The 24,874-nt window shown below is 41.9% G+C and overlaps 1 protein-coding gene across 1 annotated transcript in view; it reads right to left on the minus strand.

Annotated features, from left to right (window-relative positions):
* Window positions 1-24,874, minus strand: part of LOC115767833 (acetylcholine receptor subunit alpha-like) — a 53,240-nt gene that overhangs the window by 14,344 nt on the left and 14,022 nt on the right. Inside the window, exons 2-4 of the mRNA XM_030712175.1 lie at window positions 14,120-14,414; window positions 13,872-14,052; window positions 6,784-6,899 (exon numbers count right to left, since the gene is read on the minus strand). Coding sequence (XP_030568035.1) covers window positions 6,784-6,899; window positions 13,872-14,052; window positions 14,120-14,414 — 592 coding nt within the window. The remainder of the gene's footprint in view (window positions 1-6,783; window positions 6,900-13,871; window positions 14,053-14,119; window positions 14,415-24,874) is intronic.

A 24,874-nucleotide genomic window follows, 5' to 3' on the forward strand; every position in this document is an offset into this window, starting at 1 on the left:
TGTTAGAATATAATATAAAGAGCACAGTTACACATTAGCCCCAATGCATATACATATAACTTAGGTTTTAACTTTCAAATTTTCGGAAAAGATCCATTTTAAGCCCCAATATGTGAATATCTAAGGCTGGTAATATCTTCGGTAGATCGGTGAGTTAAAATTGGATTGTGTCATTAAAATTTTGAGAATATATGAAAAGCCCAAAGGTTGAACCAAGACCTAGGCTCAAGGCTGGTTACCAATGGGCTCATGAACCGAACCTAAATGGCGGGTTCGAGCCTTAAGCCAAACATAACGCTAAGAAAAACAAACGTTCTAAGCAAGGCTGCAAACTAGGTTTGAACAAAGGGAAATTCCAAAAGAATTGTTATTTTTATTGATATAACGAAACAAATTAAAGTTAAATGTTTAAAGAAAGCTTTTCGCAAATTTACAAATTCGCTTAAGCCGGAATCGGTTAAGCCCATTATGTTGCATTCAGCACATGTTTTCGTTATTTGGCGAACCAAGGTACGAACCAACAGTTGGCGAAATGTAAGCGAATTGGTTGATGAGAACGTCTTGACACAGAATTGAAAAGTGCCGCGGCACGAACCTCAAGTAGTTAAGCTAAAATGCCCCACCGTAAGGGAAGGTAGGGCAGAGATTTTGATGCCGACTGACCGAAATGGCTAAAACGCTGATTGGCAGCAAACACACACACACACACACACACACACACACACACACACACACACACACACACACGCATAAATACTAAATGATTGGCAACATAAAAAAAGAAGTGAAAAGCAGACTAAAAGAAGGCAAAGCAAAAAGACAAATGCCACATAAAATGGCCGCAGAACGCCGAAGGATGCAGGCGGCGCGCTTCAAAGCGAATCCGCGGCGACCCTTAGGCGGCCATTGCCACCTTGTAACCCAGCAGGATGTGGGAGCGAGTAAGAGACGGTGGGTGGGTTAGTGGGTTAGTGAGTGGGTGCTGTAGCGTAAGAGTATGGCTATGGGTCCAACGCTTGATTGATTTCTACAACTTTGTGCCAAGTTCTTTTCGCTTTGAGGTTCTTTTCCTTTTTGTTTTTTTTGTTTTTTTGTTATTTCCGTCGAATTGCTTCTTCTGTTGTTTTTGTTGTTGTCATTTTGTTTCAATTTGGTGCGGAATTCGGCAGAACGCAGAAATCAGTGCTTGGAGCAGAACAGGAGTGCAGCAGCAAGAGAAGCAGAAGCTGGAGCTGGGCCATTTGATGTAAGTAATAGAATTTTAATAACTGAACTTAATACAAAGACTCGCAGCTAAATGGAAATTGGAGCCATTAAAAAGGCCCGCCAGAAACCTATTAGCCAAAAGAAGCACAGCAAAAGGAGGCAGTCTAAGGAGCTGTGTTATTTGGCTCACTCGAAAGTTTGCTAATTATGGTTTTAATCGATCAGGCGCATCGATGGATGGCAGCCTGCGCCTTTGGCTTTCCCTTTGCCTTTGCTTTTGCCTTTGCCTGGCGACCTGTAATCAAGCCATCAAACAAAAGTAAAAGCGAAAGTTAAAGTAAAAGTGTCTGTCGATAAGTTTGACGAGCAAAGGGCTGCTTGGCTGCCAAGGGGCGGCCCTGTGAATGTGCCTGGCATCCTGATTTTGTGCGACGTAACGCAACGCAGAACGCAGCGTGGCAATTAGACAAAACAGCCGCAGGGGTAGCGACAACAGTGGCTGGCAGGGTGCTGCTTGGAAGATATATATACCATAAATAGGTAAGGACATGGAAAAGGTCATGACAGCAAGAACAGCTCAATAAGTGTTAAGGTATTCAAATGGGGCAGCAAAGCAAGTAAAGGTTATTACCGAAAAGGGAGGATCTGGTTTCAAATCCCCTCAACAATTACTTATACTAAGAATATATCGGTAATTAATCGGTAATCATAATAAAATAGGTATAATTATTCATATATAGCTTTAAAACCCCAAGGGCTTAGATTTACAGCGAACTAGTTGAGTAGAAATGCAATCGCATTTGATACTCAGAACTTTATTATGTGGACTTCTAAAAGCTTTGAGTCTTGCCGCTTTTTGTATATGCCAAGAAAAATGAGCGAGTATACTAAGCTAATGTATACACTTTATATATATACACATTTTTACATCTGCTAGTTGACTTCCGCTGACGCTTTCACGCATTTTCCACCAATTGGAGGGAATTTCTTTAATCAGTAAAGAAAACGCGAATTTCAAATGCTTTGCATAAGTGCTTAATATCGTTGGGATTCAAAAGTTACTTATATCCTACAACTTGAGAATGTAAAGAATATGATATTCACATTCTGAGTGAAAGTTGTGGATTCCCAGAAATAATACAGACGTTTGACTCCTTGAACGTGTATTTGCTAGACAATTGGATGCTCAACTGTTCATAATGACTGAACCCATGACATGGCTAAAAAATACAGCCTCCAAATATATATTACACCAGCTTCTGCTTCACGTAATAGCAAAAATGACACAACAGAGCCAAAGCGCAAAGGGGCTCAAGTCATTGACAGGAATTAAAAAGTTGACAGCAGCTGCCACGTGTGTGCGTGTGTACGAGTGGGTGTGTGTGTGTGTGTGTGTGTGTGTGCCGCAGTCTATAGTAAATTATGCCACAAGTGCGTGACACAAACCAGAAGCGGACTGCGGCTTTTCCCTCTATGCGGGCGGAGGAGGTCTAGTGGCACCTAAAGCGGGGCCAAGGCAAAGTCAAAGGCTGGCTGGTCCCTTTATTGTCTGCAGCTGTTGGTGGGTGGCTGCTTTCGAGGCTGCGCCTAAAATGCTGCAACACAATTCACAGCACGTAGCGTAATTTTGCCATGAAGCAGTTGCCGTCGCAGCGGCAGTGGCAGAGGCAGTTTCAGCAGCAGCAGCAGCCGCGGCAGCGGACTCCACGCCAGGATTCACTTTAATGCGCATCAACATCGACAGTTAAATTAACTGAGGCGCCCACGTGTGGCACGCAGCGCTGAGCGCTGAGGCGTGGCTGTAGCGGCACGTACGTACAGCCTGCATGGGCACGCCCACTTCAGTTAGGCGCCGAGCACTGCAATCAGGCGCTGATTGACAGACAGACAGACAGAAAGTGAAATGGCGCACACAGCGTGAGAACGAGAGGGGGAGAGAGAGAGAGAGAGAGAGAGTTATGTTAGATAGAGCTGCCAGACACCTGGACGTATTGACGCATAGTGTTGCCCGTTGTCAAAAGCGACCTCAAATTGGGGGCTTATGGGCAGGCAGACTGTCGGGGAGGGACAGGGGTTGGCTTGCTACATGCAACTAAGGCGTTCGGCTCTTGGAGTAGCTGCGGTCAAAGTTGCGCTACGCTGATTTATTTAACATTTAAATTGCACGCAACTTTTGTAAAGTTCAAGGTGTTTGTGCGTGTGTGTGTGTGTGTGTGTTTGGGTGTGCCACATAATGCTGCTTGCCACAAGCGCACATAATGTGCCACAGCGAGTGCATTTTGCACGCCGCGCAGCAGGTGAGCAGTTTTTGCTTGAGTTTATTTGTTTTTGACTGTGTGTGTGTGTATGTGTGTCCTTTGTGCTGCTGGGCCATAAACAACACTTTCACGGACACCCGAAACGGCGACGTGCGTCGCGACATGTTTGTGGCTGGCACGCGTGCCAACGACAACGCAAGAAAAACAAAAACAACAACAACAACCACAGCAACGCTCAGCTCATTGCACGTTTTGTCGCCAGGTTTTTATACCCTGTACTCATTGAAAACTGTCATATAAGGGTAAACTCTTGTATTTTACAGGCAGTTGGAGGCATCTCTGATCACGAAAACTATCAACAATCGACTTAATGTCCGTATTTCGATCAGATTTAAATCTGAGATTATTGATCACTAACTATGAAATCGATAATAATCGACGAGTTGCAAGTAGGTTCTCATGTAGCTTACGCAGATGAAAAATAGTTTCTATCATATGCATAATGTTTGAATTATGCGCAGGTAAAGTTTCAGATTATCGATACTAAGCCCCGAAATCGATAAACCATTTTCAATGTAGGTTCTTGGCTCAAAATTTTGTATAAAGGCTTTCATATTCTTTAAATAGATTAAGATATTTTTATCGATCACTAACCTCAAAGTCGATAAAAGTAAAATTTCAAATTAGGCTTTAAGAAACATTTTGTATGTAGGCTCACATGTAGCTTGCGCAGATTCAAAATATTATTTATTATTTAATTTTAGATTATCGGTTTTCAATCTAGGCTTTAGACAAAAATTTTGTGCATAGGTTTTCATCAGATGGAGATTATTTTTCAACATGTGTACGTATACACTCGGATTATCGATAACTTGCTCAGGCATCGATAACCAATATAGGTAAGACACAACATTTTACATGAAGGTATTTGATTAACACATTTTAAGAGGAATTTTTGTCCGCAGAACATTTAACATGGCGTGAATTGTAAGTGGAGATGGGAATATTTGATACGGAAGCTCGTCGCTGCGTACAGGATATCTTCTAGCCGCGCCCACTTACAGATGTCTCGTCTGCACTTCCCTTTTTTATGAGCATTTTTAGCAGCAACTTTTGTTTCGCTCTTAAATTTCATTCCAGTTGCGTTGCCCGGGGCCCAATGCGAAGGCGAATCTTAAAAAAAAAGTTGCGGCAATAAAAAAAAGAACACGTCGGAAGAGGACTAAATCAAGGGTGTTCAAGGGTGTTCAACTGGATAAGGTAACAACAATATTGTGAAAGCATTGCGAATGTAATCAAATTTTGTTTGGACCATGGCCATAACTGAGCACAACAACAGCAACACATCCAAGCTTAATGCCTGCAGGGCAGGACTTTACTGAATCGGTGAAATCCTCGTGCATGCTCGGTGCTCAGTCAGCTAATCCGTAAATTGCAGCCATAACAAAAGGACATGTGCCCGCGTATGGGGAAACCCTTCAAAAATTTATAGCGATAGTTTATAATTGAGTGCCTCGTTCGTTGAATTGAATGCACAATAGTTGATTGGCCCAAAATTGGGCTTCAATGGAGCGATTGTGAAAACCCTAAGCTGCTGGCTGACTGACTGATTGACTACAAATTTTACCTATGTGATTTGATATGGTTTCGCAGATATGTTAGCAAAGTAGCTGAGCTCGTAATTGCGGGTCCGATTCTTTCAATGTTGTCTATTATATGAATATATGTAGGAAATAAGTTTAAGTTTGTAAATGCGAAGTTTGCTCAAGATTTGTTTATACAAGAACTAATTTTTGAACGATCATTTCTTTGGCAGCTAATTTATATATTGGTCGGATCCAGCACACTCTTTACAATCTGCCTCTGCAGACAGACGGCCAGAGGAATATGACTGTAGACATTCGTCTATTGAGACTTGCCGAGAATTTGTACAAATTGTGGCATCAAGTATGTGCTTTTTTAATAATAAGCACTATTTTTTAGCTGGTCGGCTAGAGGTACATTTTATAATACCTTGGTATTAACAGCAACATATAAATAGTCAAATAAGTAAAATATAAAATATCGCAAAGCGATTTCAAGAGCTTTCGAGCTGTGCACACCGCTTGTCCCTTCTTTGAGGCTTTAACATGTTGAGAATTACAAGCGTGGAGAAATGGATGGAGCAGCGGATGACCTTTTTTGTATTAGCAAAAACAACACTAACCTCGTGTTGGCTGGCTTAAAAATAGTTAAATTGATAAGCTAAGCTCACATTTAATAGAAAATAATATGTATATGATATAAGGCGCTTTTGGGGTTAGTTTTAGCAAACTAGCGACTCGACAGCTCTGATAAGAGTAAACGAATCGAATATTTGCTAATCGCTTTTGAGATTAATATTCGAAATGATTAATATTCGAAATGAGTTGCAAGATTCAAGTATTTCTGCTGTTCCATGCTCATTCGGGTTTCAGTCTAAATGTGTGTATGATGGTGTGTGTGTGTGTGTGTGTGTGTGTGTGTATGGTAGTCTGTGTGTGTGTGTGTGTGTGTGTGCCTCTAGCCTGCTTATTAATTTGCCGCTCAAAGCTGAAAACTTTTTTGGCACTTTGCGAGGCGCAACAAAATGTGCGAAAACTCTTTGAAATTTGTTCCCTTTGTCTTGGGCTAAACACATTAGAGCCACGCCCACTCTGCCGGCAGCTCTCAGCCTTCGGGCCGCCCACAATTTAGCTTATGTGTGTGTGCACACGAGCGAGCAGCATCATGCTGGGTCGGGCAGGTATGTGTAAATGAGGGCGTGGCAATTAAACAACAACAGCCTCTTGCCTAGCTCTAGCCTAGTTGTTTTCGAGAGCGACACACACACACAAACACACACACGCAGTCTAGAGGCTGCTCTTTTGGTAGCCGGCGCCAAAGTTTTTTAATTTAAAAACTTTTTGCAGACTCGCAAGACTTGCGATTTGTGATGGAGTCTGCTGACTATAGAGGGCGGGGAGGCCGAAAAGAGAAACAGACGACGCCTCCTCATGTACAAGTGTAAATATTGGCGGTAAACTGTGGACCACGCCCATTGCGAATCGTAGAGGCTCATCATCAGCAACTTGTCGTCGTCGCAATTCTATGTTGTTGTTGTTGCTGTTGTGCTGCTACTGTCCTGCTCGTATCCTTGACCTGTGCAAAATGTTCTGACATTCGGAAGATTTGTGTTTGTGTTTTGTGACAGCGGCCAAAAGTTGCCAAAGCAGCTGCCAAACCTGTTGTTGTTGTTGCTGTTGTTGCTGTTGCATGCTGGCGTTTGTAGATTTGTATTGTAGTTGCATGGAAAACTTACCGCACTGCAGGAACTTCAAGTATATCCCATTCAACGGACGTGTAGAACTCGGACAGATCCACGCCCACTTCAACCACATTGGTGCCATTCAGTTCATCGATGTGACGCAGATCCACCTGCCAAACCAAAAAAAGAAAGGTACAGAGCATGAGTAAGACACCACAGTTGGTATATGTGAGTGTGTGTGAGAGAGAGAGAGAGAGAGAGAGAGAGAGAGAGAGAGAGAGAGAGATGGAGAGAAAGAGCGAGTGGGAGTGATTAGACAATTACAGGACTACACACGTTGACAGCGCACATAATTGAGCTGGAGAGGAAGATTGGATTGTCGTGGAGATAGAGATGCCGCAAAAGTAGCAGCTGGAAAAAGAGCTCTTAATGCACCGCACATTAAATACTCTATAGCTAGGGCAGGACTCGCAGTTGGAACCAATTCCCTGACTTTGGGTTCGGTTTGCTAATCAGCTTTTGCACATCCTTCAAATCGATTTATTTCACAACTGGGCTTGTCATATATCATACTTTCACAATTTGAATTGAATAATTTTCGTTTTTATTTATACTGTTTTAAATTGACATCTACCGTACATAGTTAGATAACCATTTATGTTATGTCTTTCAGGTTTCATCTCTCTATTTTTTTTTAAAAAATTTCTTTACATCGGGTATTCGTATCCGTTCTTTTCTTCAGAAACTGCTTTGGCTTGCGTTAAGGTGATATCTTCTCAAATGTTTTAGTTAATTAATAAATAATGAATAAAATAAGTAATATAATAACTAAGTAATATAATACTGTAGATGGACTGCAACGAAAACACTTTACATTAAATTCGAATAAAGCATTTGCAAATTTATAAAAACTATGCTTAAAGTAAAAAAGATTTATCTTTTGTTACACATGTATTGTCAATGTGATAATACCCCATGTTAGTGTATTAAAACAGTAGCAACTCACTTGGCAGAACAAGCTAACAGGAGAGCATTGCTCGACTATAAGTCGGAGTAAACTCAGCCAAGTTTGCACTTCAATTTCTGTTTCAGTTTTGCTTAGTTCGGCACGAGTGCAGCTGACAGAGCATGGACAGTAGTAGAGCACAAGGATGCAGGATGTGCACAGGACATCGCTGCAATTGGCATGCCAGGCACACAGCTGGCACAAGCTGATGCCTGAGGCAGCTGTTCATGTATTTCACAAATTCCCTTTGCTGGCCTTGGCAACTGCAGCTGAGACGTAAGCTTTGCAGGTCGCTTCAAAAAGCAAATGCAATATCGTATCTTTAAGGATTCTGGCACAGAATAATTGAATTCCAGTTTCTATAACAGGTTTGCTATAATTCAAATTCAGGAATACCTGAGAATTCTTGAACTGAAGTCTATTTAGCTTAACGTAATAATTGTGGACATATTCGGATCCGAATTCTAGGCGAAACGTTTTAGTCCATGCTTTACAAAATATAACATCAAATAATTTATGATCTGACTAAGAAAAGGATAAAAATGAAGAAATATATAAATGTAATATAAATAAATTAAAAAACAATAAATATTGCTCAATATTAAATTATTTTATAATTTTTTATATTTTATTTTTATCATGTAGACTTCCTAAGTGGAATCAGTTTGTTTTTTGATTATACAAGTTAATGGATTTAAAGAAGTTTCTGGATAGTGTATGCGATTTTGGATCTGAGAATTTGGTAAGTGTATTTGAGCTTCGTCAACTGCATGCATTTCTTTTTCCATGCTCGGTGTTTGATGCGATTTTCGTATGGGATTTGATGGGGCGTCTGTCTGGCGTTTTCGCCTCAATGAGCTTGCATAGAGAGATAAAGAGATAGAGAGCGAAAAGGTGAGGGGTCGAGCGGTCGTTCGGTCGGCGGTTGGAGTGCTGCGTGGGCCATTCTTTTTGCGGAGGTGTGCGATGAGAAAAGCGTGAAATTTGAAAAGTGACGTTAATTCGATTTGGTGAGTGGCGATGGGAGTTTGAATTGAGTGGAGTTTAGTCAAGTTGAGTGGCGTACCTGATGGGCGGGGCGCCATAATGCCGTTTTGTGCAAAATCAAGTGTGAAAATTGAGCCTATGATCACACACACACACACACACACACCCTCACACGCACAACAGACAGCTCACCATGGATAAAATGTACAAATATTTTGGTAGAAATTAATATGCAACACGTTTTTCACCTCACAGCCGTAAACAGGTGAAAAATACCCTTCGAGAAAAATAAACTCCCAAGAGCAGTCGCTTTCAAAATATATACAAAATTGTTTTTTATTTATTTTCGGTCAACGTCCGACGTTTGGCCCCACCATGCATAGTGGGCATGTTCTGCATTTCTAAACATAAAATTAGGCAATCGACGCTGCCTTTCAGCATGAGCGGGCAGCCAGAACAGCCTCATAATCAGACAGGATGTGCCTTGCCAGGTGCAACTGTTGCGAATGTTGCAGCCATAAGTAGTTGCTGCAACTGTGGCAGTAACTATGTGCAACTCTGTAACTGTAACAGAAACTGCCGAAGCGGAAATTGTTATTTTAAGTGGTAGCGGAAATTTCACTATAAGGAAGTTACGATTTACTGAAATATTTCCGACACCGAAAGACGTGGGGCCAGACATGTACATGGAGGCTAGGTAAAAAGAGAGCGAGAGTGAGGCAAAGTCCAGCAGCGAACAGAATAGAGAGCGAGACAGAGTGAGAGCGAGAGAGCGAGAGAGAGAGAGAGAGAGAGAGAGAGCTTTGCCACTGGGGCACAGTTGACAGACAATTGTAAATGCTTTCAATTCACAATGAAGCCGACCAGCGGCCATTAAGCAGTCCAGTTTCTGTTTCCTGTTGCCCCATAGTCTGTGCCTTGCCCCCTGCTCCTGCCCCCTGCTACCACTTGCCTTTGTTGTCATTTGTGTTCGCTCCTGCTCCTGGAGAGTTTATAAATATTCTATGTTATGATACGGCGCTGTTGATGCCGCTTATTGCGGTTGATTTATGCGCACCACAAAGGATGCCCACAAAGGATCCCCGTCCACAAATAATGAGGCGTTGAAAGCGACAACAACATTACAACAATGACAACTTTATACACACACACACACACATACACACACACTCAGCGAACACAAAAAGCTGCAGATAGCCACGTTTTTGCGCGTGACGTGTCGTGGCATGTCAAATTCTGTTAGCGCCTTGGCTTTTAATGCCAAATGAACGTTGGCTTTTTGGCAAATTAAAGCCAGCTGCCAAGGTATGCAGACTTCATGTGTATGCAATGTATATTCATTGACAATAATCGAAATACTAAGCGCATCAAATAGACAGAGATACCTAAGCACACAAAAGAAAGAGAGAGAGAGAGAGAGAGAGAGAGCGAGAGAGAGCGAGAGAAAGAGAGGGAAGAGTGCAACAGAGTAAATTAGAGTAAGAGTATTAGCAGAGATAAACATTTAAGCTGGCCAACGCGCACCTGGTAGGTTAACACTTATAATCAAGGCATTATAGCCTGTAGGACCTATTAGAATTCATGAGAATCGCATAGTACGGTGGTATTAAACAAATATGAAATGTGGAACGGGAACTAAAATTGGTCTGCATTTAGTGTAAGACAACATGCATAAACAGAACGAGAGGCAGAGAATAAAGAATAGAAAGAGAGGGAGAGAGAGAGAGAACTAGAGATGGAGAGAGAGGATAAAAAAGGGAAAGTGAGTGAGAGTATGCAATCTTGGCGGAACTTTGGCGTACAACATTTATGAGGGAGGAGCAATGCGATACGAGAGCAAATCTCTCATATAAACCATTTTCAATTCGAAAACTTTTGGTGTGGTAAATATGGCATTGTCGTTGCTTTTATTGGTACTTAGTCAACGTCTCTGAGATAGACATTTCAAGACAACACCGAACGGATGGATAGTAAGTCGGATATGGTTAGAGATAGTCTCGGCTATTGATAATAAGCCATCGACAATTGATATATAGATATATATACATATCTACTTTATGGCATGCGTCTTAAATTAATTGGGAACGCTCTCTTAATACACATTTAAAAAAAGCAATACAAATTTCAGGGCAGGGTATGACCATAATGACGAAGCATATAAAAAAGTGCGCCTAAGTGGAGGCATAATTAATCTTGGTTTGCTTTCTTTATAGTTTTTTTGATTCTCATTCTTGAATTTTCTGTGCTTCTCGGTCTGATTCTCACGAGGCTTCTCGCTGTGCTTTCTGCATTGTTATGAATTTGGCTCTTTGGTTTTTGCTTTTGCTCCCGTTTCGCTTTTGCACTTTCTGCAATCTAATCTTCTCGCTTTGCTCGACGCCTTGCTTCTCACTTTGCTTATCGCTTTGCCACTTTCCTTGTTCTTTTTTTTGTTTCTTGAATTTATTCCATAAGCATCTTGATTTGGTTCTCACTATGCCGGCTTGGACCCTGCTTCTCACTTTACTAGCTGCTTTATTTCTCTTTTCCCTCCTCTTTTCGTTTCTCAGCTTTCAACTTGCATTGCATTTGGCTTTATGCTTCCTTACATTTTTTTCTTTTGTTATATAAATCGCCATGCGCGCCTCGAAGTATGCTGCAAAATGCGCCCCAGTGTGGTAGTGTGTGTGTGTGTGTGTGTGTGAGTCTGTCTGTTTGTGCCTGCCTTTGATTGACGGCGCGGTGCCTGTGCGTGAGCTATGCAAATTACACGCATTTCTGTGCACTGCAATACGAAACAACTTGCTGCAATTTGTTTCTTCTCAGTTGAGGGAATTGCATAACTGAGTTGCCAGCACACACACACACACACACACACATACCTTTCCATATAGGCGGGCATCATTCAAGCTAAAACAAGATTTGATTAAAGCCGGGAGAACATTACGTCAGCGGCAACGACAGGCATTGCACATGCAGCACGACTTTTTATGGGCTCCAAAGCCCGTGCCACCGCATGTGGTTAACCGGGAGGCAAGGCTTTGGCTAAAGAGTTGCCAGCCGCAGTCGAGAGCTGGGGGCCATTTGTCGGCTCATTTGCGCTAAGCTGCAAAGCAGCAACAAGCAGTGAATGCCGCTCTAATGCCACTTCATTAGCTGGCAAGTCGCTGGCGGGTGGCAGCATTAAGTCGCCCCCATGCCACGTGCACCAAGCCCAATGCCCAATGCCACATATACCATCCACCCTACGACCAGGTCGCAAAAGGCTGCGGCTGCGGCAGCTGCAGTCGCCTCGATTGCCACATGCTGCACGAGGACGACTTTACGAGGCCTCAACTGCCGCTGCTGTGTCTTTGTCATTGCCGGCAGGTGTCAAGCCACCTTATTGTCCTTTGGGTGCCTGCTGTCCCCTCCGTCCTGTTGTGTGTGTTGTCTGTATTAATGTGTGTCTCTGTGTGTGTGCGTGTGTGTGAGTGTGTGAGTGTATGCTTTCAAATCGCCAGAGACCATTTTATGTAGCCTGTTTCTGTGTGGGGTCATAAAATGTGAGAACTTCCATGCCACAAGAACGAATTATGAGCGAATTTGGGTTTATGGCCACTAAACCAGCCACAGGACTCGGTCCCGCTTGAAGAACTCATTCAGAGGAGCCCAATTTCTAGAAGTGCAAATATCACAGAAAAACCAAAGTCATTCTCTATGAATTCAAATTGCAATTTGCATTCCGATAATTCATCCAATTCCATTCCCCGTTATAGCCCATATAACACAGAGGCTGTCAAAAGAATTTTCCCAAAATAAACATGGGTTCGCCAGCATATATTTTGATCAACTTTAATGGATATCTATATATAGGACTGACTGATTGGTGATCAACGATGGGCTAACTCATTTCCAAATATCTCAAAAAGTTTAACATAAGACGTGGACTTCAATCTTGTAAAATTGTATATAAAGTTTTAAGCATAAAACATGCCGCGGATAAAACTAGAGAGTACCCGCAATACGTAAATATATGTATGTATGTATGTATGTATGTATGTATGTATATAAGTATGTATGTATGTATGTATGTATGTATGTATATAAGTATGTAATGTATTCTTGTATGAATTTTTGCATGTATATAAGAAAATTCGAAATATACAAATTTGCATGTAAATATACATGTGCATGTGTGTGCGTGTATATGTGTGTATATTATGTATGCATTTATATATGTAAATTATAAATATATTTTGCATGTTTGTTTGCTCTCAAGTAAGTCTTATAGACTTACCTTCAATTGCAGGAGGCGGCGATTTTAAATTAGAGGAGGCGCCGGCTTTAATATTGGAGAAACCGGCAACTTGAGCAAAGCTGGAAGCATCGCAATATGGGAGGAGATGGCAGCTTGAACAATGGAGAAGACGGCGGCTTTGACAATGGCTCCTCCATGCTGATGCAACTATGGAGGAGGCAGTGGCTATGGCTTTGGCGGATGCCATTGTACAAACTGGTACGTATTATAAACATAACTATGCCTTATTATATTTAAAATACAAGTAACAACTATTACAATCGTATGAATGCATGTTGTTTTGTATGTATTTAAATACATACACGAATGTATGTGCTTAAGTACTCGAGCATGTTGAGCTCAGCTTAAAATGAACAAGATACGTATTTATGATTATTGCTCTGTTTGACACTTTTCGCCAAATCCATTCTTCATCGGGATAAATGAGGTCAAAGAAAAATCATTTACACCGCGGGATTCAAACTGAGCCAACTTTTGTCTATTTATTGATTGATTTCGAACTAATTTTCCAATATCTCTTTAAAATGCAAATTTCCTATTTGCCGCGCAGATCATTATTATTTCAAATTGTCGACACCTCACTCTGACAACATAAGAGACACCAAACATGATATAAAAGCATACGCATGGTATACTTTTTGAATACCTCCTCTTGCTGCCAGCTGCTTTGCTCTTTACAGAGAGTTAGTTGTTATTCAAGAATGCATATTTTGCAGCGCGTGGTTGGGGAATGAAGAAGCACTAGAACGATGCAGTTTTGTGGGTGTATGAATGAAGGGAAGTTTGAAATTTTCGTACGTAAACAGAGTATCTCATTATATTGCCAACTAGGGTGCACTTGTTATTCTTTCTTTTGTGTTTGAGGGTTACCTGGAATCCATCGTAAGTCCAGCTGCCGAACTTCATGACGCATGTCTGCTCGTCAAAGGGAAAGTATTCAACATCAATTTCGCAGGAGCTCTTGTAAATGGCCGGCGGTCGCCACTCGACGCGTCCTGTGTAGTTTAGTGTTGCCTTTGTGGCCAGGGTCACCTCAAAGTTGCCATCGGCACTGTTTGGGATTTGGATTTGATATTGGAATTAGGCATGCTTGTTAGTTTGATAAGAGCACTACTCACTTGTTGTAGAGCACAATGTCTGGCCGCCAGATGTGATCGGAGGGCACGTGAAGCATTTCGACACCGCCATATTCCTTGGGCTCCCATTTAAGTTTGTAGTCGTACCAGGATTGCTCCACCCACAGATTGGTGGTCATTATTTGGTTCTTCAGATTGACATCAATCAGTTGCGATAGCTTCAGCTTGATGCGCACCGTCAGCGCATCCGTGACATTTACCACGGGACGCACCAGTTTATTGTAGTTGCTTAGCAGATCGTCGTAGAGTCGCTTCGCATCCGGATTCGCTGTGCTGCCTGAAAAATAATCAATACAAATTGAGGGGGTAGCCATCAATATTAGGTTACAACTGGTGCCTATTATTACTATCAACTAGCTGTGACTGCGCGCTGTTCGTTCTCCGCCCTTCTCTCTGATTCTCATTTTGATTTCTATTTCCACTTCCATTTACTATTTCCACTTGCAGCGCATAGTGCTGTGAATGCGCAATGCGGCAATTAATGTACCACGCATTAAATTAATGATACGCTGATAATGGGATCACAATATGCTTGACTAGCTACGCCGCCCCACCCACGCCCCTATGCCAACATGTCCCCATGTCCCCATGTCCACATACAGAACCAGCGCCAGTCTAGCTTCGGCGAACTGCTAGCTCCCAGTGGACTTTGCTAATTAGTTTTGCTTTTGGCTTATTCAGATGCGCGACCCGAAAACCCCGAAATCTTTTAATTGATTTATTTTATATCGGACTGTCATAATACCCTTGCACTGGGCATAACGAATATGTCATGATATGTCCAGTGCACAAGAGCAGGATATTATTTTTGGTACCACCAACTGATGATTGAATAATGTCAGTCACAGATTTCTTAGGAATTTTACTTAAAAAAGAAAAGTTCTTACAAATATCTAACTTACTTTAGTTGTGCTTTTTTTTTAAGCAAAAAACTATGACCCTGATTAATGCAGAGAAAAATTAAGGAAAATCCAAGAATTTGGTACTATTTGAGTAATATCTGAAAAGGATGGATCATAATGGATCACTTAGTCGCAAATCGAATCTGTTTTATCAATAACGTTTCTTTCAAGTCGCAAAATGGATTTAAATTGATTTTCATTTTAGATAGACAAGAATAAATCTTTAGTCGAATTTGTTTGATGAAGAACAGTCGTAACTAAGCCTGAGTTGAACCATATATAATGGTTTGATCTATAAGTTTATTGTATTTTTATGAACTCAAAAAAATACTATGACGAACTCTTCAATATGTAAATATAACTAATTTGATAAATTGAAATGTTTTATGGTCAATTAAAAGAGTTTTAGCCGCATGCCCAGCTCACGAGACAAATCTTAGGGCGTGGCATTGGTTAGAAAAGGTTGTTTAGCCATATGATATGCTAGCGTATTTAGGTTTCGAGAATCAGTGCAAATCGAATTCTCCTGTTTGCTCTATGCCATCATTTGCTGTGCATTGTCTATTGGGTTGGCTAGGACTGGCAACTATCCTAATCCGCTTAGGCTTCAATACAAGGATTTTTATTGCGCCCTATCTCTGTGACCACCCCACCCCCCGCACTTCCCCGCACTGCCCCGCACTCCCTCAATGAAATAATGATAAGCTGATTAGTGAGCGCTTCGCCCAATGACATTGACGACAGCATAACGTCTGCCTTAGCTGGGATGCCAATCAACTGGGCTGCTTTGCATGCCCAGCTAGGCGACTGATGGAGCATGGGCAGCAGGACAGCAGGGCAGCGGGGCAGTTGGCACGGTAAACGCTTGACTGAGCCTGGCCTGGACGCCTGGCTGACTGACGATGACGCTGGTGGTTGGCGCTTGATGGGCGCATTAACTCATTTCCTGCATCATTAAGGGGCACCTGCAATTTTCGCACATTTGCACCACACACACAGACATGGGGCATGGGCAGGATGTGCTGCTGTAGTTGCTGCTGCTGCTGCTGCTGCCACTGGCTGTTGGCAATTAGTGCCACTGGGCGTGGCCTTAATCAATTTAGCCAGCTTTGAACTTTGATATGTCACGCGCCGAGGCAGCTATCGTTGCCAAGTTGCGAGAAGATGAAAGTGCGGCCTTTGCCTTGGCATGAGTCTGTTAAAAATTAACTACCTATGCTTATTGTGGCATGCTTTATGCCTCTCCGGGGCAACATTAATCTATTGTCAACTTTAAGACCGCAGCGCGGTTGCCAAAGCAACTTGGAATACTTTTGGCATATGCCTTGCCCATTCACTTGACAAGGTGTGTGTGCCATGTGTGTGTATATTTGTGGGTTAACTCTGTTGTCGCTCGCGTGGGAAACGTTAAGTTAAACGGACCTTTGCGGCGTCCGCTTTTGACTCCTGCGTTTTGGGCACACACGACGTATACTTTATATGCCACATTTCACATGTCGCTCGTATATGTGTGCGTGTATGTGTGTGTAACTGCCTGTGCCTGTGTTGGTGCTAATTGACTGCTTTCAATGCTCACATGTGGCCCGACAATCACATTAAGGTAACCAAAAAGCACATTTTATGATTGCTTTGCGTGTCGTACATTTGTCGTGCCATATTATTATGTACATGTGTACATACATTTACACATCGTATACACATGCATACATCTTGATGGGTTTTTTTTTGGCTCATTTTGCTGCTAGACAAAAGCCAGGAAAACAATTTAATTTCTTTGCCAGACACTGCCCAAATCCGATTACATTTCTGCTCTCAAAATCTAATTAGTTCGTTTTGGGCCAACTTCAATTCGTTTGGTAGCTCTCTCATATTTTTCCGTTTATTGCTTGCTTAATATGATTGTAGGACTTCGATATAAAGAGTCAAAATAGGTATTTCATAATAATATTAATTTTTTTTCTTGAATATTAAATGCTGATGTTCATTATAGGCAAGTTTGACCGTAGATATTTTGTACACTTTTGCCATCAGCCTTTTATTTAACAGAGTTCTATATATTTGTGAATCGAGCTATTTGATGAAGTACTTTGCCAGACTCTGCCCGAGTCCGATTACATCTTTGATCTCAATTTGTAATTAGTTTGTATTCGAATTTTGGCCAAAGTTCTGTTGTTAGATTCGAGTGCTTAGTTTGGCGGACAGTTCTTGGCAACACCTAAATGCAATTTCGTTGTTTGCGCCTCTTAGATGACAGCAAACATGCTATATACCACCGTTTCGGGCTCCGTGGCAGTCGTTGAACTTCTTCTCTCTTTATCTCGCTCTCTATGTCTATCTAACTCACGGGCATCGCGCATTTGGGTCGCTGTGCAGCTTATATAATTATACGTTACGACTATTTGAAATTTATGTGTGTGGGTATGTGTGTGTGTGTTTGTGTGTAGGGGCAAAGTCGCATTAATTAATACACATTGCGTATACGCGCCATTTGCTCTGCGACTTTCTTGACGGCTCCCATCGATTTTAATTAACAGCAGATGGCACAGATCTAAAGCATGCACACCTTATGACCGAATGAACTGGCAGGTTGGCCCTTTAGTCCTTTTTCGAGCAATTGAAAATACTCGTTATTTAAATCGGTTTTTGCATTTCACTAACATAATCGAGTTGCAGGTCCTCCAACAGTAATTGGCATTCATTAAGGACGCCGGCAGCTGAAATTCTGATATTCTGAAACTCTGGAACGCAGTTATTTCAATTTGACTTGCCAAATTGTATTTTTTTTTGCTTTCCGTTCTTTTTAATACCCTGTACACATTGTATATGTGCTCAAAAGGGTGAACTGGTTTTGCGCAAGTGTATCTTACGGGCAGGAGCAACTATCTCCTAATCCTGGGCTTAAAATTTGAAAGACATTATCTCGTATATCACATGCACATTGAGCAAATATTTTTTTCGATTACGCCAACATTTCCGTAGTATCAATTTTAAAACAAAATTAATTTAACATTACTGGGCGATTAGAAGAGCTAGAGACACAGACAAAACTCAGAAGTTATTCAAGGATGTAAAGCGGAAAATAGAAGAAGAAGTTACAGCTGCAGGAAGTTCAAATATATGTTATGTGAGTGCAACTCGCCGCTGTCTACAGACTATCTCCTGGCCGGGCACTCCCGATGTGTGCACTCTTGTTTTTCTCCCACTTTTCTTGTTCAGTGTCTCTGCTTCAGATGCCGCCTCTCCTTCTTGGCGAGTCGTGTGTTTACTCAACTGCAAGGCGAATGCAATTTTTGTGTAAACAACGCCATAAATTCCAATGGCTTAACAACAAAACGTTAGCGCGGGCAGACAAGGCCAACTTGCAGTCAACTTGCGTTTCACGAAGGGCAGGTGGATGCCAAGGGGCTGCACCTACAAGAGGGGGCGAAAACGGTGCCGGGGTTGGGTTACAGTCAGTGGAGTGGGCGCGGCTGATGGCAACATCACAGCATCGTCAGCAGCCACTGTTAACGAGTTGTATTTTAAAATCCTCAGGGACTACGAGCAAGAGGGAGAGAGAGAGAGAGAGCTAAAGAGTCAAAATTTGGATTGCAGATTGCTTAAAACTATTTTTTTTATGCTCAAAGCTCACTCATAAATATTATGATATTATGCTCTTTGCATTTAGCATACGAATCTCTTCTGAAAATTTGACTAGGATCGTTATATGCCCTGGGCAACTATTCTTTATGATTCTAATGAACTGCCCATTTGGGCTGCTTATGCGTGTGTATGTGAAAATGCTGGAAAAATTCCCAGCCTGGCAATACTTTGCCAAAGAGTGGGAAATTAGTGGGGTGGTATACAAATTATATATACGTGTCTATAGGGAAGTTGTACAATTACATTCAATATGAGCTGAGGAGGGGGAATTTGGGAATGGAAAATAGTTTGTGTCAGGGCTTTAAAACGAACGATTCGAACACGTAAGATACATGTTTTTAACTATCATATTTTGCTTCAAATACAAATGACTCGAAGGAGAAATAGTTCCAAAGCATTAATCACAGGGCCCCAACTATCTATCTATAAAATGTTGAAAAGATCAGAAGAAGGTTGGAATCAAAAGCTGAGCCCGGTTAACGATCCGAACCTCAAGGCAAGGAATCGCTCGGAAACGTAAGCCGAGCTGATATTTATATCGTTTTATATTGATACTAAGGTAAAGTCTTTAGCGACACTTTCAAATTCCCAGAAGTGTCACAGAGGAACACAAGATATTGTGAAAATTGCGATAGGAATATCGTGGATACGATAGGCAATATCATTTGAATAAATGTTGTTGTATTTCACGAAACAATGCTTGCTTGGCACGTCCGATACCAATAAATTAAAGACACATGTGACAGTGTTAAAAAAAACGAGAACACTAAGGTGTTGTAAAATGTCAAGAAACAAGTATTCACACAGGTGGGAACAGGCATCTTATAGTCGAGCACTCTCAAGTGGAGAATGTTTTTGTGTTTGGCTTTTTAAACGCTTGAAATTTACACGCAATTATTGTAAATGCATGTGCATGATAACTGGCTAAAAAACCGAAAAGAGCAGGAATTTGTAACTGCAACACTGCAGCGACAACTGCAACTGCAACTGCAGCGGCAGACCCAAACGGGGCGCATGAATAATAAAACACTGCGGCGAACAATGGCCAAATGTGGGTGAGTGGCGCCTTCTGGCCATGTGCATTGCGATTGCGACTGTGGCTGTGGCTGTGGCTGTGGCTGACAAACTGGCCGCATTCACATGTTGTAGTTGCTACTGTTGTTTCTTGTTGCTACTGCTGCTGTTGTTGCTTATTGCATTCGGCATGCATGCGTCGAGTGCACATGCCCCTCATAGCTGTGGCATGTGCCGCAAGGTGCTGTCGCAGTCAACGGAGCACTAGGTGGCCATTTGGCGGCTATCGCCAAGAGTCGCCAACGCGTCGCATTGGGAGCACAAACACGTTCCATTCTCATTCCCATTCCCAATTCCGTTCTGGGTATGCACCCAGAAGTGTTGCCCATGCCGAGCAAAAACAAATTGCGAAGCATAAAGCGTGAATTGAGAAGAAACAAGAGTACTCCGGTTGAGAGTGGCTGACTTGAAGATACCCTGCAGCCAGGGCCGAGCTGTCGTTACAAACATTCAAAATTCTTCACAGTTTATTCTGCGGTATACAAGAATATATATATTTTAAATTCTTAGTTTCTTGCTTTGGTAGGGCAGCGGAACGGACATGGCTAAACCAACTGAGCTCGTCCTGCTTGGGAATATATACACTTTATGCAGTTAGAGATGTTTCTTTCTGCCTGTCACAAACATGTGCACCTAGCATTTATACCCATTTTAGCCATACTCGATGGGTTCAAGGCATAATAAAAATATGAATAACGAGGTGGAGGCGACTGTGAGCTGGGGACCCGACGCTGGTAACCAGAAGAATGCAACAATCTGCACTCGCGCGAATGCAATCGAATGCTGACCAAGCTGATTTCCGTCTCATTGCGCTGACGGACACACCGACTGGACGGAATGGACGAAACGGACGGAGTGGCTTCTATAAGGACGCGCCGAGCTGTTCTTTTTATCTGGGCAATTCGATCAGATGCTCAAGGTTAGTTCAAATTAAAGTTAATCCCTGTATTGATGAGTGCATTCAGAATTAATTAGAGCCTTTTGTTCAGGTGCAACAATTCGAATTTTCTTTACTTTATAAATATGCATTTTTAAATATGAGTTTATTTATAAATGGTCAAAGTGCATTTCACTTCGTTTGACAGCATGCATTCAGAAATACGATTAAGTGCACTTATGTTTTCTGTGAATATTTTAAATTTGGTTAGTATTTACAATTTTGTATTTTTCCATGCAAATATTTTCATAGTACTTCAAGCTATTTCTGAGCTCCGGTAATTGTTTTTTAATTAGTGCACTCAACATTCACAGAGTTCTTCATATTTATTAAAATACTGAAACATTTCTTTTAATTGCATATTTGTTGCCTGTTGAGACACAAAAATATTCAAGGCATGGCTGCAGGCCCATAAAATGTATTCGGCAGTTCATGGCTCAAACCTCACCTCGTCCTAAGGCTCGGTTCTTCTTTCAGTTTTTCATAAAACTATTCAATTTATTATAAATTATATTAATTTTATTGAATTGATACGTTTGAAGCCGGACCCGAGACGAAACATGATTTTGTAAAAAGTGTTTTTTTCTTTTATCCAAAAATATTCCAATTTTAATTATCGATTAATTTTAATTTCTTTGAATAAATGGCAATATTCTTCGTCCAACAAATCGGGTACACGGTTTCGTTCACAGTTAATACAAAATTTAAATTCCAAGTTTGCAGCCTTCATTCAAAGTAATCACACTTATTTATGAGTATGTATATATTGACATGCTTACATATGTGTGTGTGGATGCATACACTCACATGCTGCCACAATGAATACTTGATTGTCTTTAATCTTTTTTGCGGGCATGTTTCGCTCGCACGGGAGGGTATATTTTTATTCAGTTAATGCTGTTTCTTTACTTTTCACTTTTCACTTTTTACTTTTGCATTCCTGCCATTACCTATCAGGGTCGTAGCTGGTTCCGATCTATGTAAATCCATGGCAGCTGAAATTGCTTGCTTTCAAATGCAAACGAATGCAATCATTCATTCACTCGTGCCGTTTCCGTACCGTCATATTGGACAATTTCCAATCTGTGGACCATTCAGCGGCTATCAAACTGAAACTCTAGTCCGGAGAATGGCCGATTGTCCAGCGCCAGATCCCGCTTGATCCCCTCAGCCCTTCAGCCCTTCAACCCTGCAGACCAGCACCTGTCAGCCGTAAATGCGTCCGGAGCTTAAATGGCAATATTTTTGCAGGGCGTCAGTGACGGCCATCAACTATCCAGCCAGTGGCACCCGGCCCCATTCAGCACACTTTTCCCAACTATTCTCGTCCTCATCGCCGTCTTCGTCCTGGTCGTCGTTGTTGTGGTTGTCGTAGGTGTTGCGCCCTGGCTGATGAATTGAGCGTAAGCACGTGCATGATCCCCATCATCATTTTTTATGGCCAGGCGTCAAAAACAAGACAAGTTTCCATTGTACGCCCTCGCGGCCCAGCTTCTGGTTCGGCTTCTGGCCAACGCCTTGGCGTTCCTGCCAATGTGTCAAAATGTTGGTCCTTGCATCAAATCGACACGCAGCTAAAGTTTCTAATGACACTGCCATGACGAGCGCAGGAAAGGGCCAGGCGGGTGGGTGGATGAGTATGGGTGGTAGGAAGCTCTGGCTGTATCCGGAACTTCTGGCTGGATTCCGCTGGCAGTATCGCTAATGTGCGCCATAGGGCGGCAACCCAATCCACAGAAAATGCAGAGCGGAGAATGGAGAAAGTCGAACTCAAAACGGAAGTGAAAAAAAGCAAAACGCCGGAAACACGCACACAGAGAGCGGCGGATGGCAGAGAGTGGAGTGAGCGAAGCGCGGAGAGGAGAGAGTATCACTTCTATCGTTCACATAGTTAAAGCATTTCTCTAACGAGTCGGGCGCGCATATTGAACTTGTGAGTGCCACGCCCCATTCAAAGCCCAACGCCGAACCCACTCTAATGCGTATGTGTATGTGCGAGTGTGCGTGCGTGTGTATGTGTGTGTGCTGGCATCATTGACACGCGAAAAACATGAAACACTTTTAGCATTTATGCGCTGCAAGTAGCAGCTGGCTTCCATTTTTATAAGATACCCTGTAACCATAAAATTCCTCATAGGGGATTTTACAATTTGTTCGCGATTCGTAACAGATATGCACAGTTTTGTAAAGCTTCTTTTGAATTCCTTGCTTCTATTGATATCAAGAGTACATTTTTTCAATTATTCCGAAAAAAAAATTTTTTATTCCCTTTTTGTTCCTTTTTCCCCATTCGATGTGGAATATCGAGCATTGAGTTGATATGATTTAAGCTTTCATTATTATTTTAATTTTTCTCTGCACTTTCAAAGCCAAATACAGGGTAGCATCAAGTCTAGTTCGAACAAGAGTTGCATTGTAACATGCTTCGAATGGCAAAATGGAAGCATCAGCCTGAAGCAACTTATTTAGCTCTAAACTGTGGAATACTCTTAGGGCCAGCGGCAACTAGACTAAGTAAAAGTCCTCTAGTTAAGAGCACTTGATTACCATATACCCTGTGCAGAATATGATGGCATCATAAATCTTGGTACTAAAATCGTCGTACAAAAATAAGTATATACAAGTATGCGTGTTATACACAGTCTTTTTATATTAAAGTTGGAGGAGAACTGTGGAATGCATTCGGGCAAAGCATAAAAAGTTCCATAAATTTCAATAACTAAGGCAAAAACCGACTGATAGCTGAATTATGGATGAGCCGAGCCGTGGGAATAAAACATGTTCCGTTGAATTGATGAGCCCGCAAATATAACAAAGAGAGGCAAATGAATGAATGTTGACTCGAAACAATATGACTATCCGCCGCACAAATGTGTTTTTGTCGAGAATGCGAGTACCATTAACGAATAATGTGCATATTTATGAAAGCTCACATACAACATTTATTGGCTTAAGCTCATCTCCACTGAGATCGATGGACATAATTATATGGAGTAAGATATTATTGCTGTTCGATGTATATACGTTGACAATATCAATAATATCAAGCGTATTCCATCAACTGCCACACCAGTCGATTCTTTTCGATGATATAAAAACTATCGATACTTTTTATCAAACAAATTTGATAGTTAGGTTAAGTTTCAAAAACTAAAGCTTCGACAAATTGTTTTAAGAAAAGGATTAAATTGTAATGTGCTTATATCTTACAGGCTTTCAGGATTTCGCATAGTTCACTGTGGATGTGGACAATTGCAATCCATATATTCTAGATTGAGCTGCAGTGACAAAATTTGGAATGCATATTACTGATAAACTCCTCTATAGATGCACCTCATTATAAGCTATTATTAAACTCTGGCAACCTGCATTACGCACCAGAGTTCAACATGCTCCTAAACACTTCCATTGTGTGAATGGTACATCATTAAATAATCCATACGAATGAAGGCGTTATAGTATACTGGTGCAGGCGTGGCAGTTTTATTGAATAAATGCATAATTGCCAATGACAGGTAGAAGACAACCGACGCGAAGCGACGCTACGGGACGCATCTATGAGCAGATGTGTTGGCGTTTTAGCCCAGTGACTGTGAGCCAGGGCAAGGGCTCAGCTGGCGATGACAACGTAATCAAGCTGCTGCTCGCTCGCTGACAAGATAAGACACACATGACATACACGCCACACACACACATACACACACTCACACACACACACTCACGCACATGCTGGCAAGTGGATGGCGGAAACGGAAGTGCAGCCATTGACAGCAAAGGCGTGCGACCACGAATAACCAATGAAAGAAGGGTCGCATCGAGAGATTCGCGATGTGTTTGTCTGTGCGGCCCATAAATCTAATATTGCTTAATGTTAAAAAACTGCGTGCTGCAGTGCTGCTTCCCTGCATCCTACACCCTACACCCCCTATCGCCGCATGTGTCAATGTCAAAATGGCAGGGGCGCGCCAGACGGTGTGAGCTCCTGTCCCGGGGGTAGGCATACGCTCGATTGGCAATAAATTGAAATACGCGACCATAAAATCACTTAATTGCGAATTCGTGTCGCTGCCTGAACGGGAAAGGGCCAATTCAGTTCTTAAAAGATAGCACTGCAGGTTGCGTGTGTGTGCGTGTGCGTGTATGTGTGTGTGTGTGTGTATGTGTGTTATTGCAGTGAGTGAG

Source organism: Drosophila novamexicana, unplaced genomic scaffold, assembly GCF_003285875.2.
Source record: "Drosophila novamexicana strain 15010-1031.04,08,12 unplaced genomic scaffold, DnovRS2.1 tig00001466-arrow-arrow-pilon, whole genome shotgun sequence".
Taxonomy (NCBI): Eukaryota; Metazoa; Arthropoda; class Insecta; order Diptera; family Drosophilidae; genus Drosophila; species Drosophila novamexicana.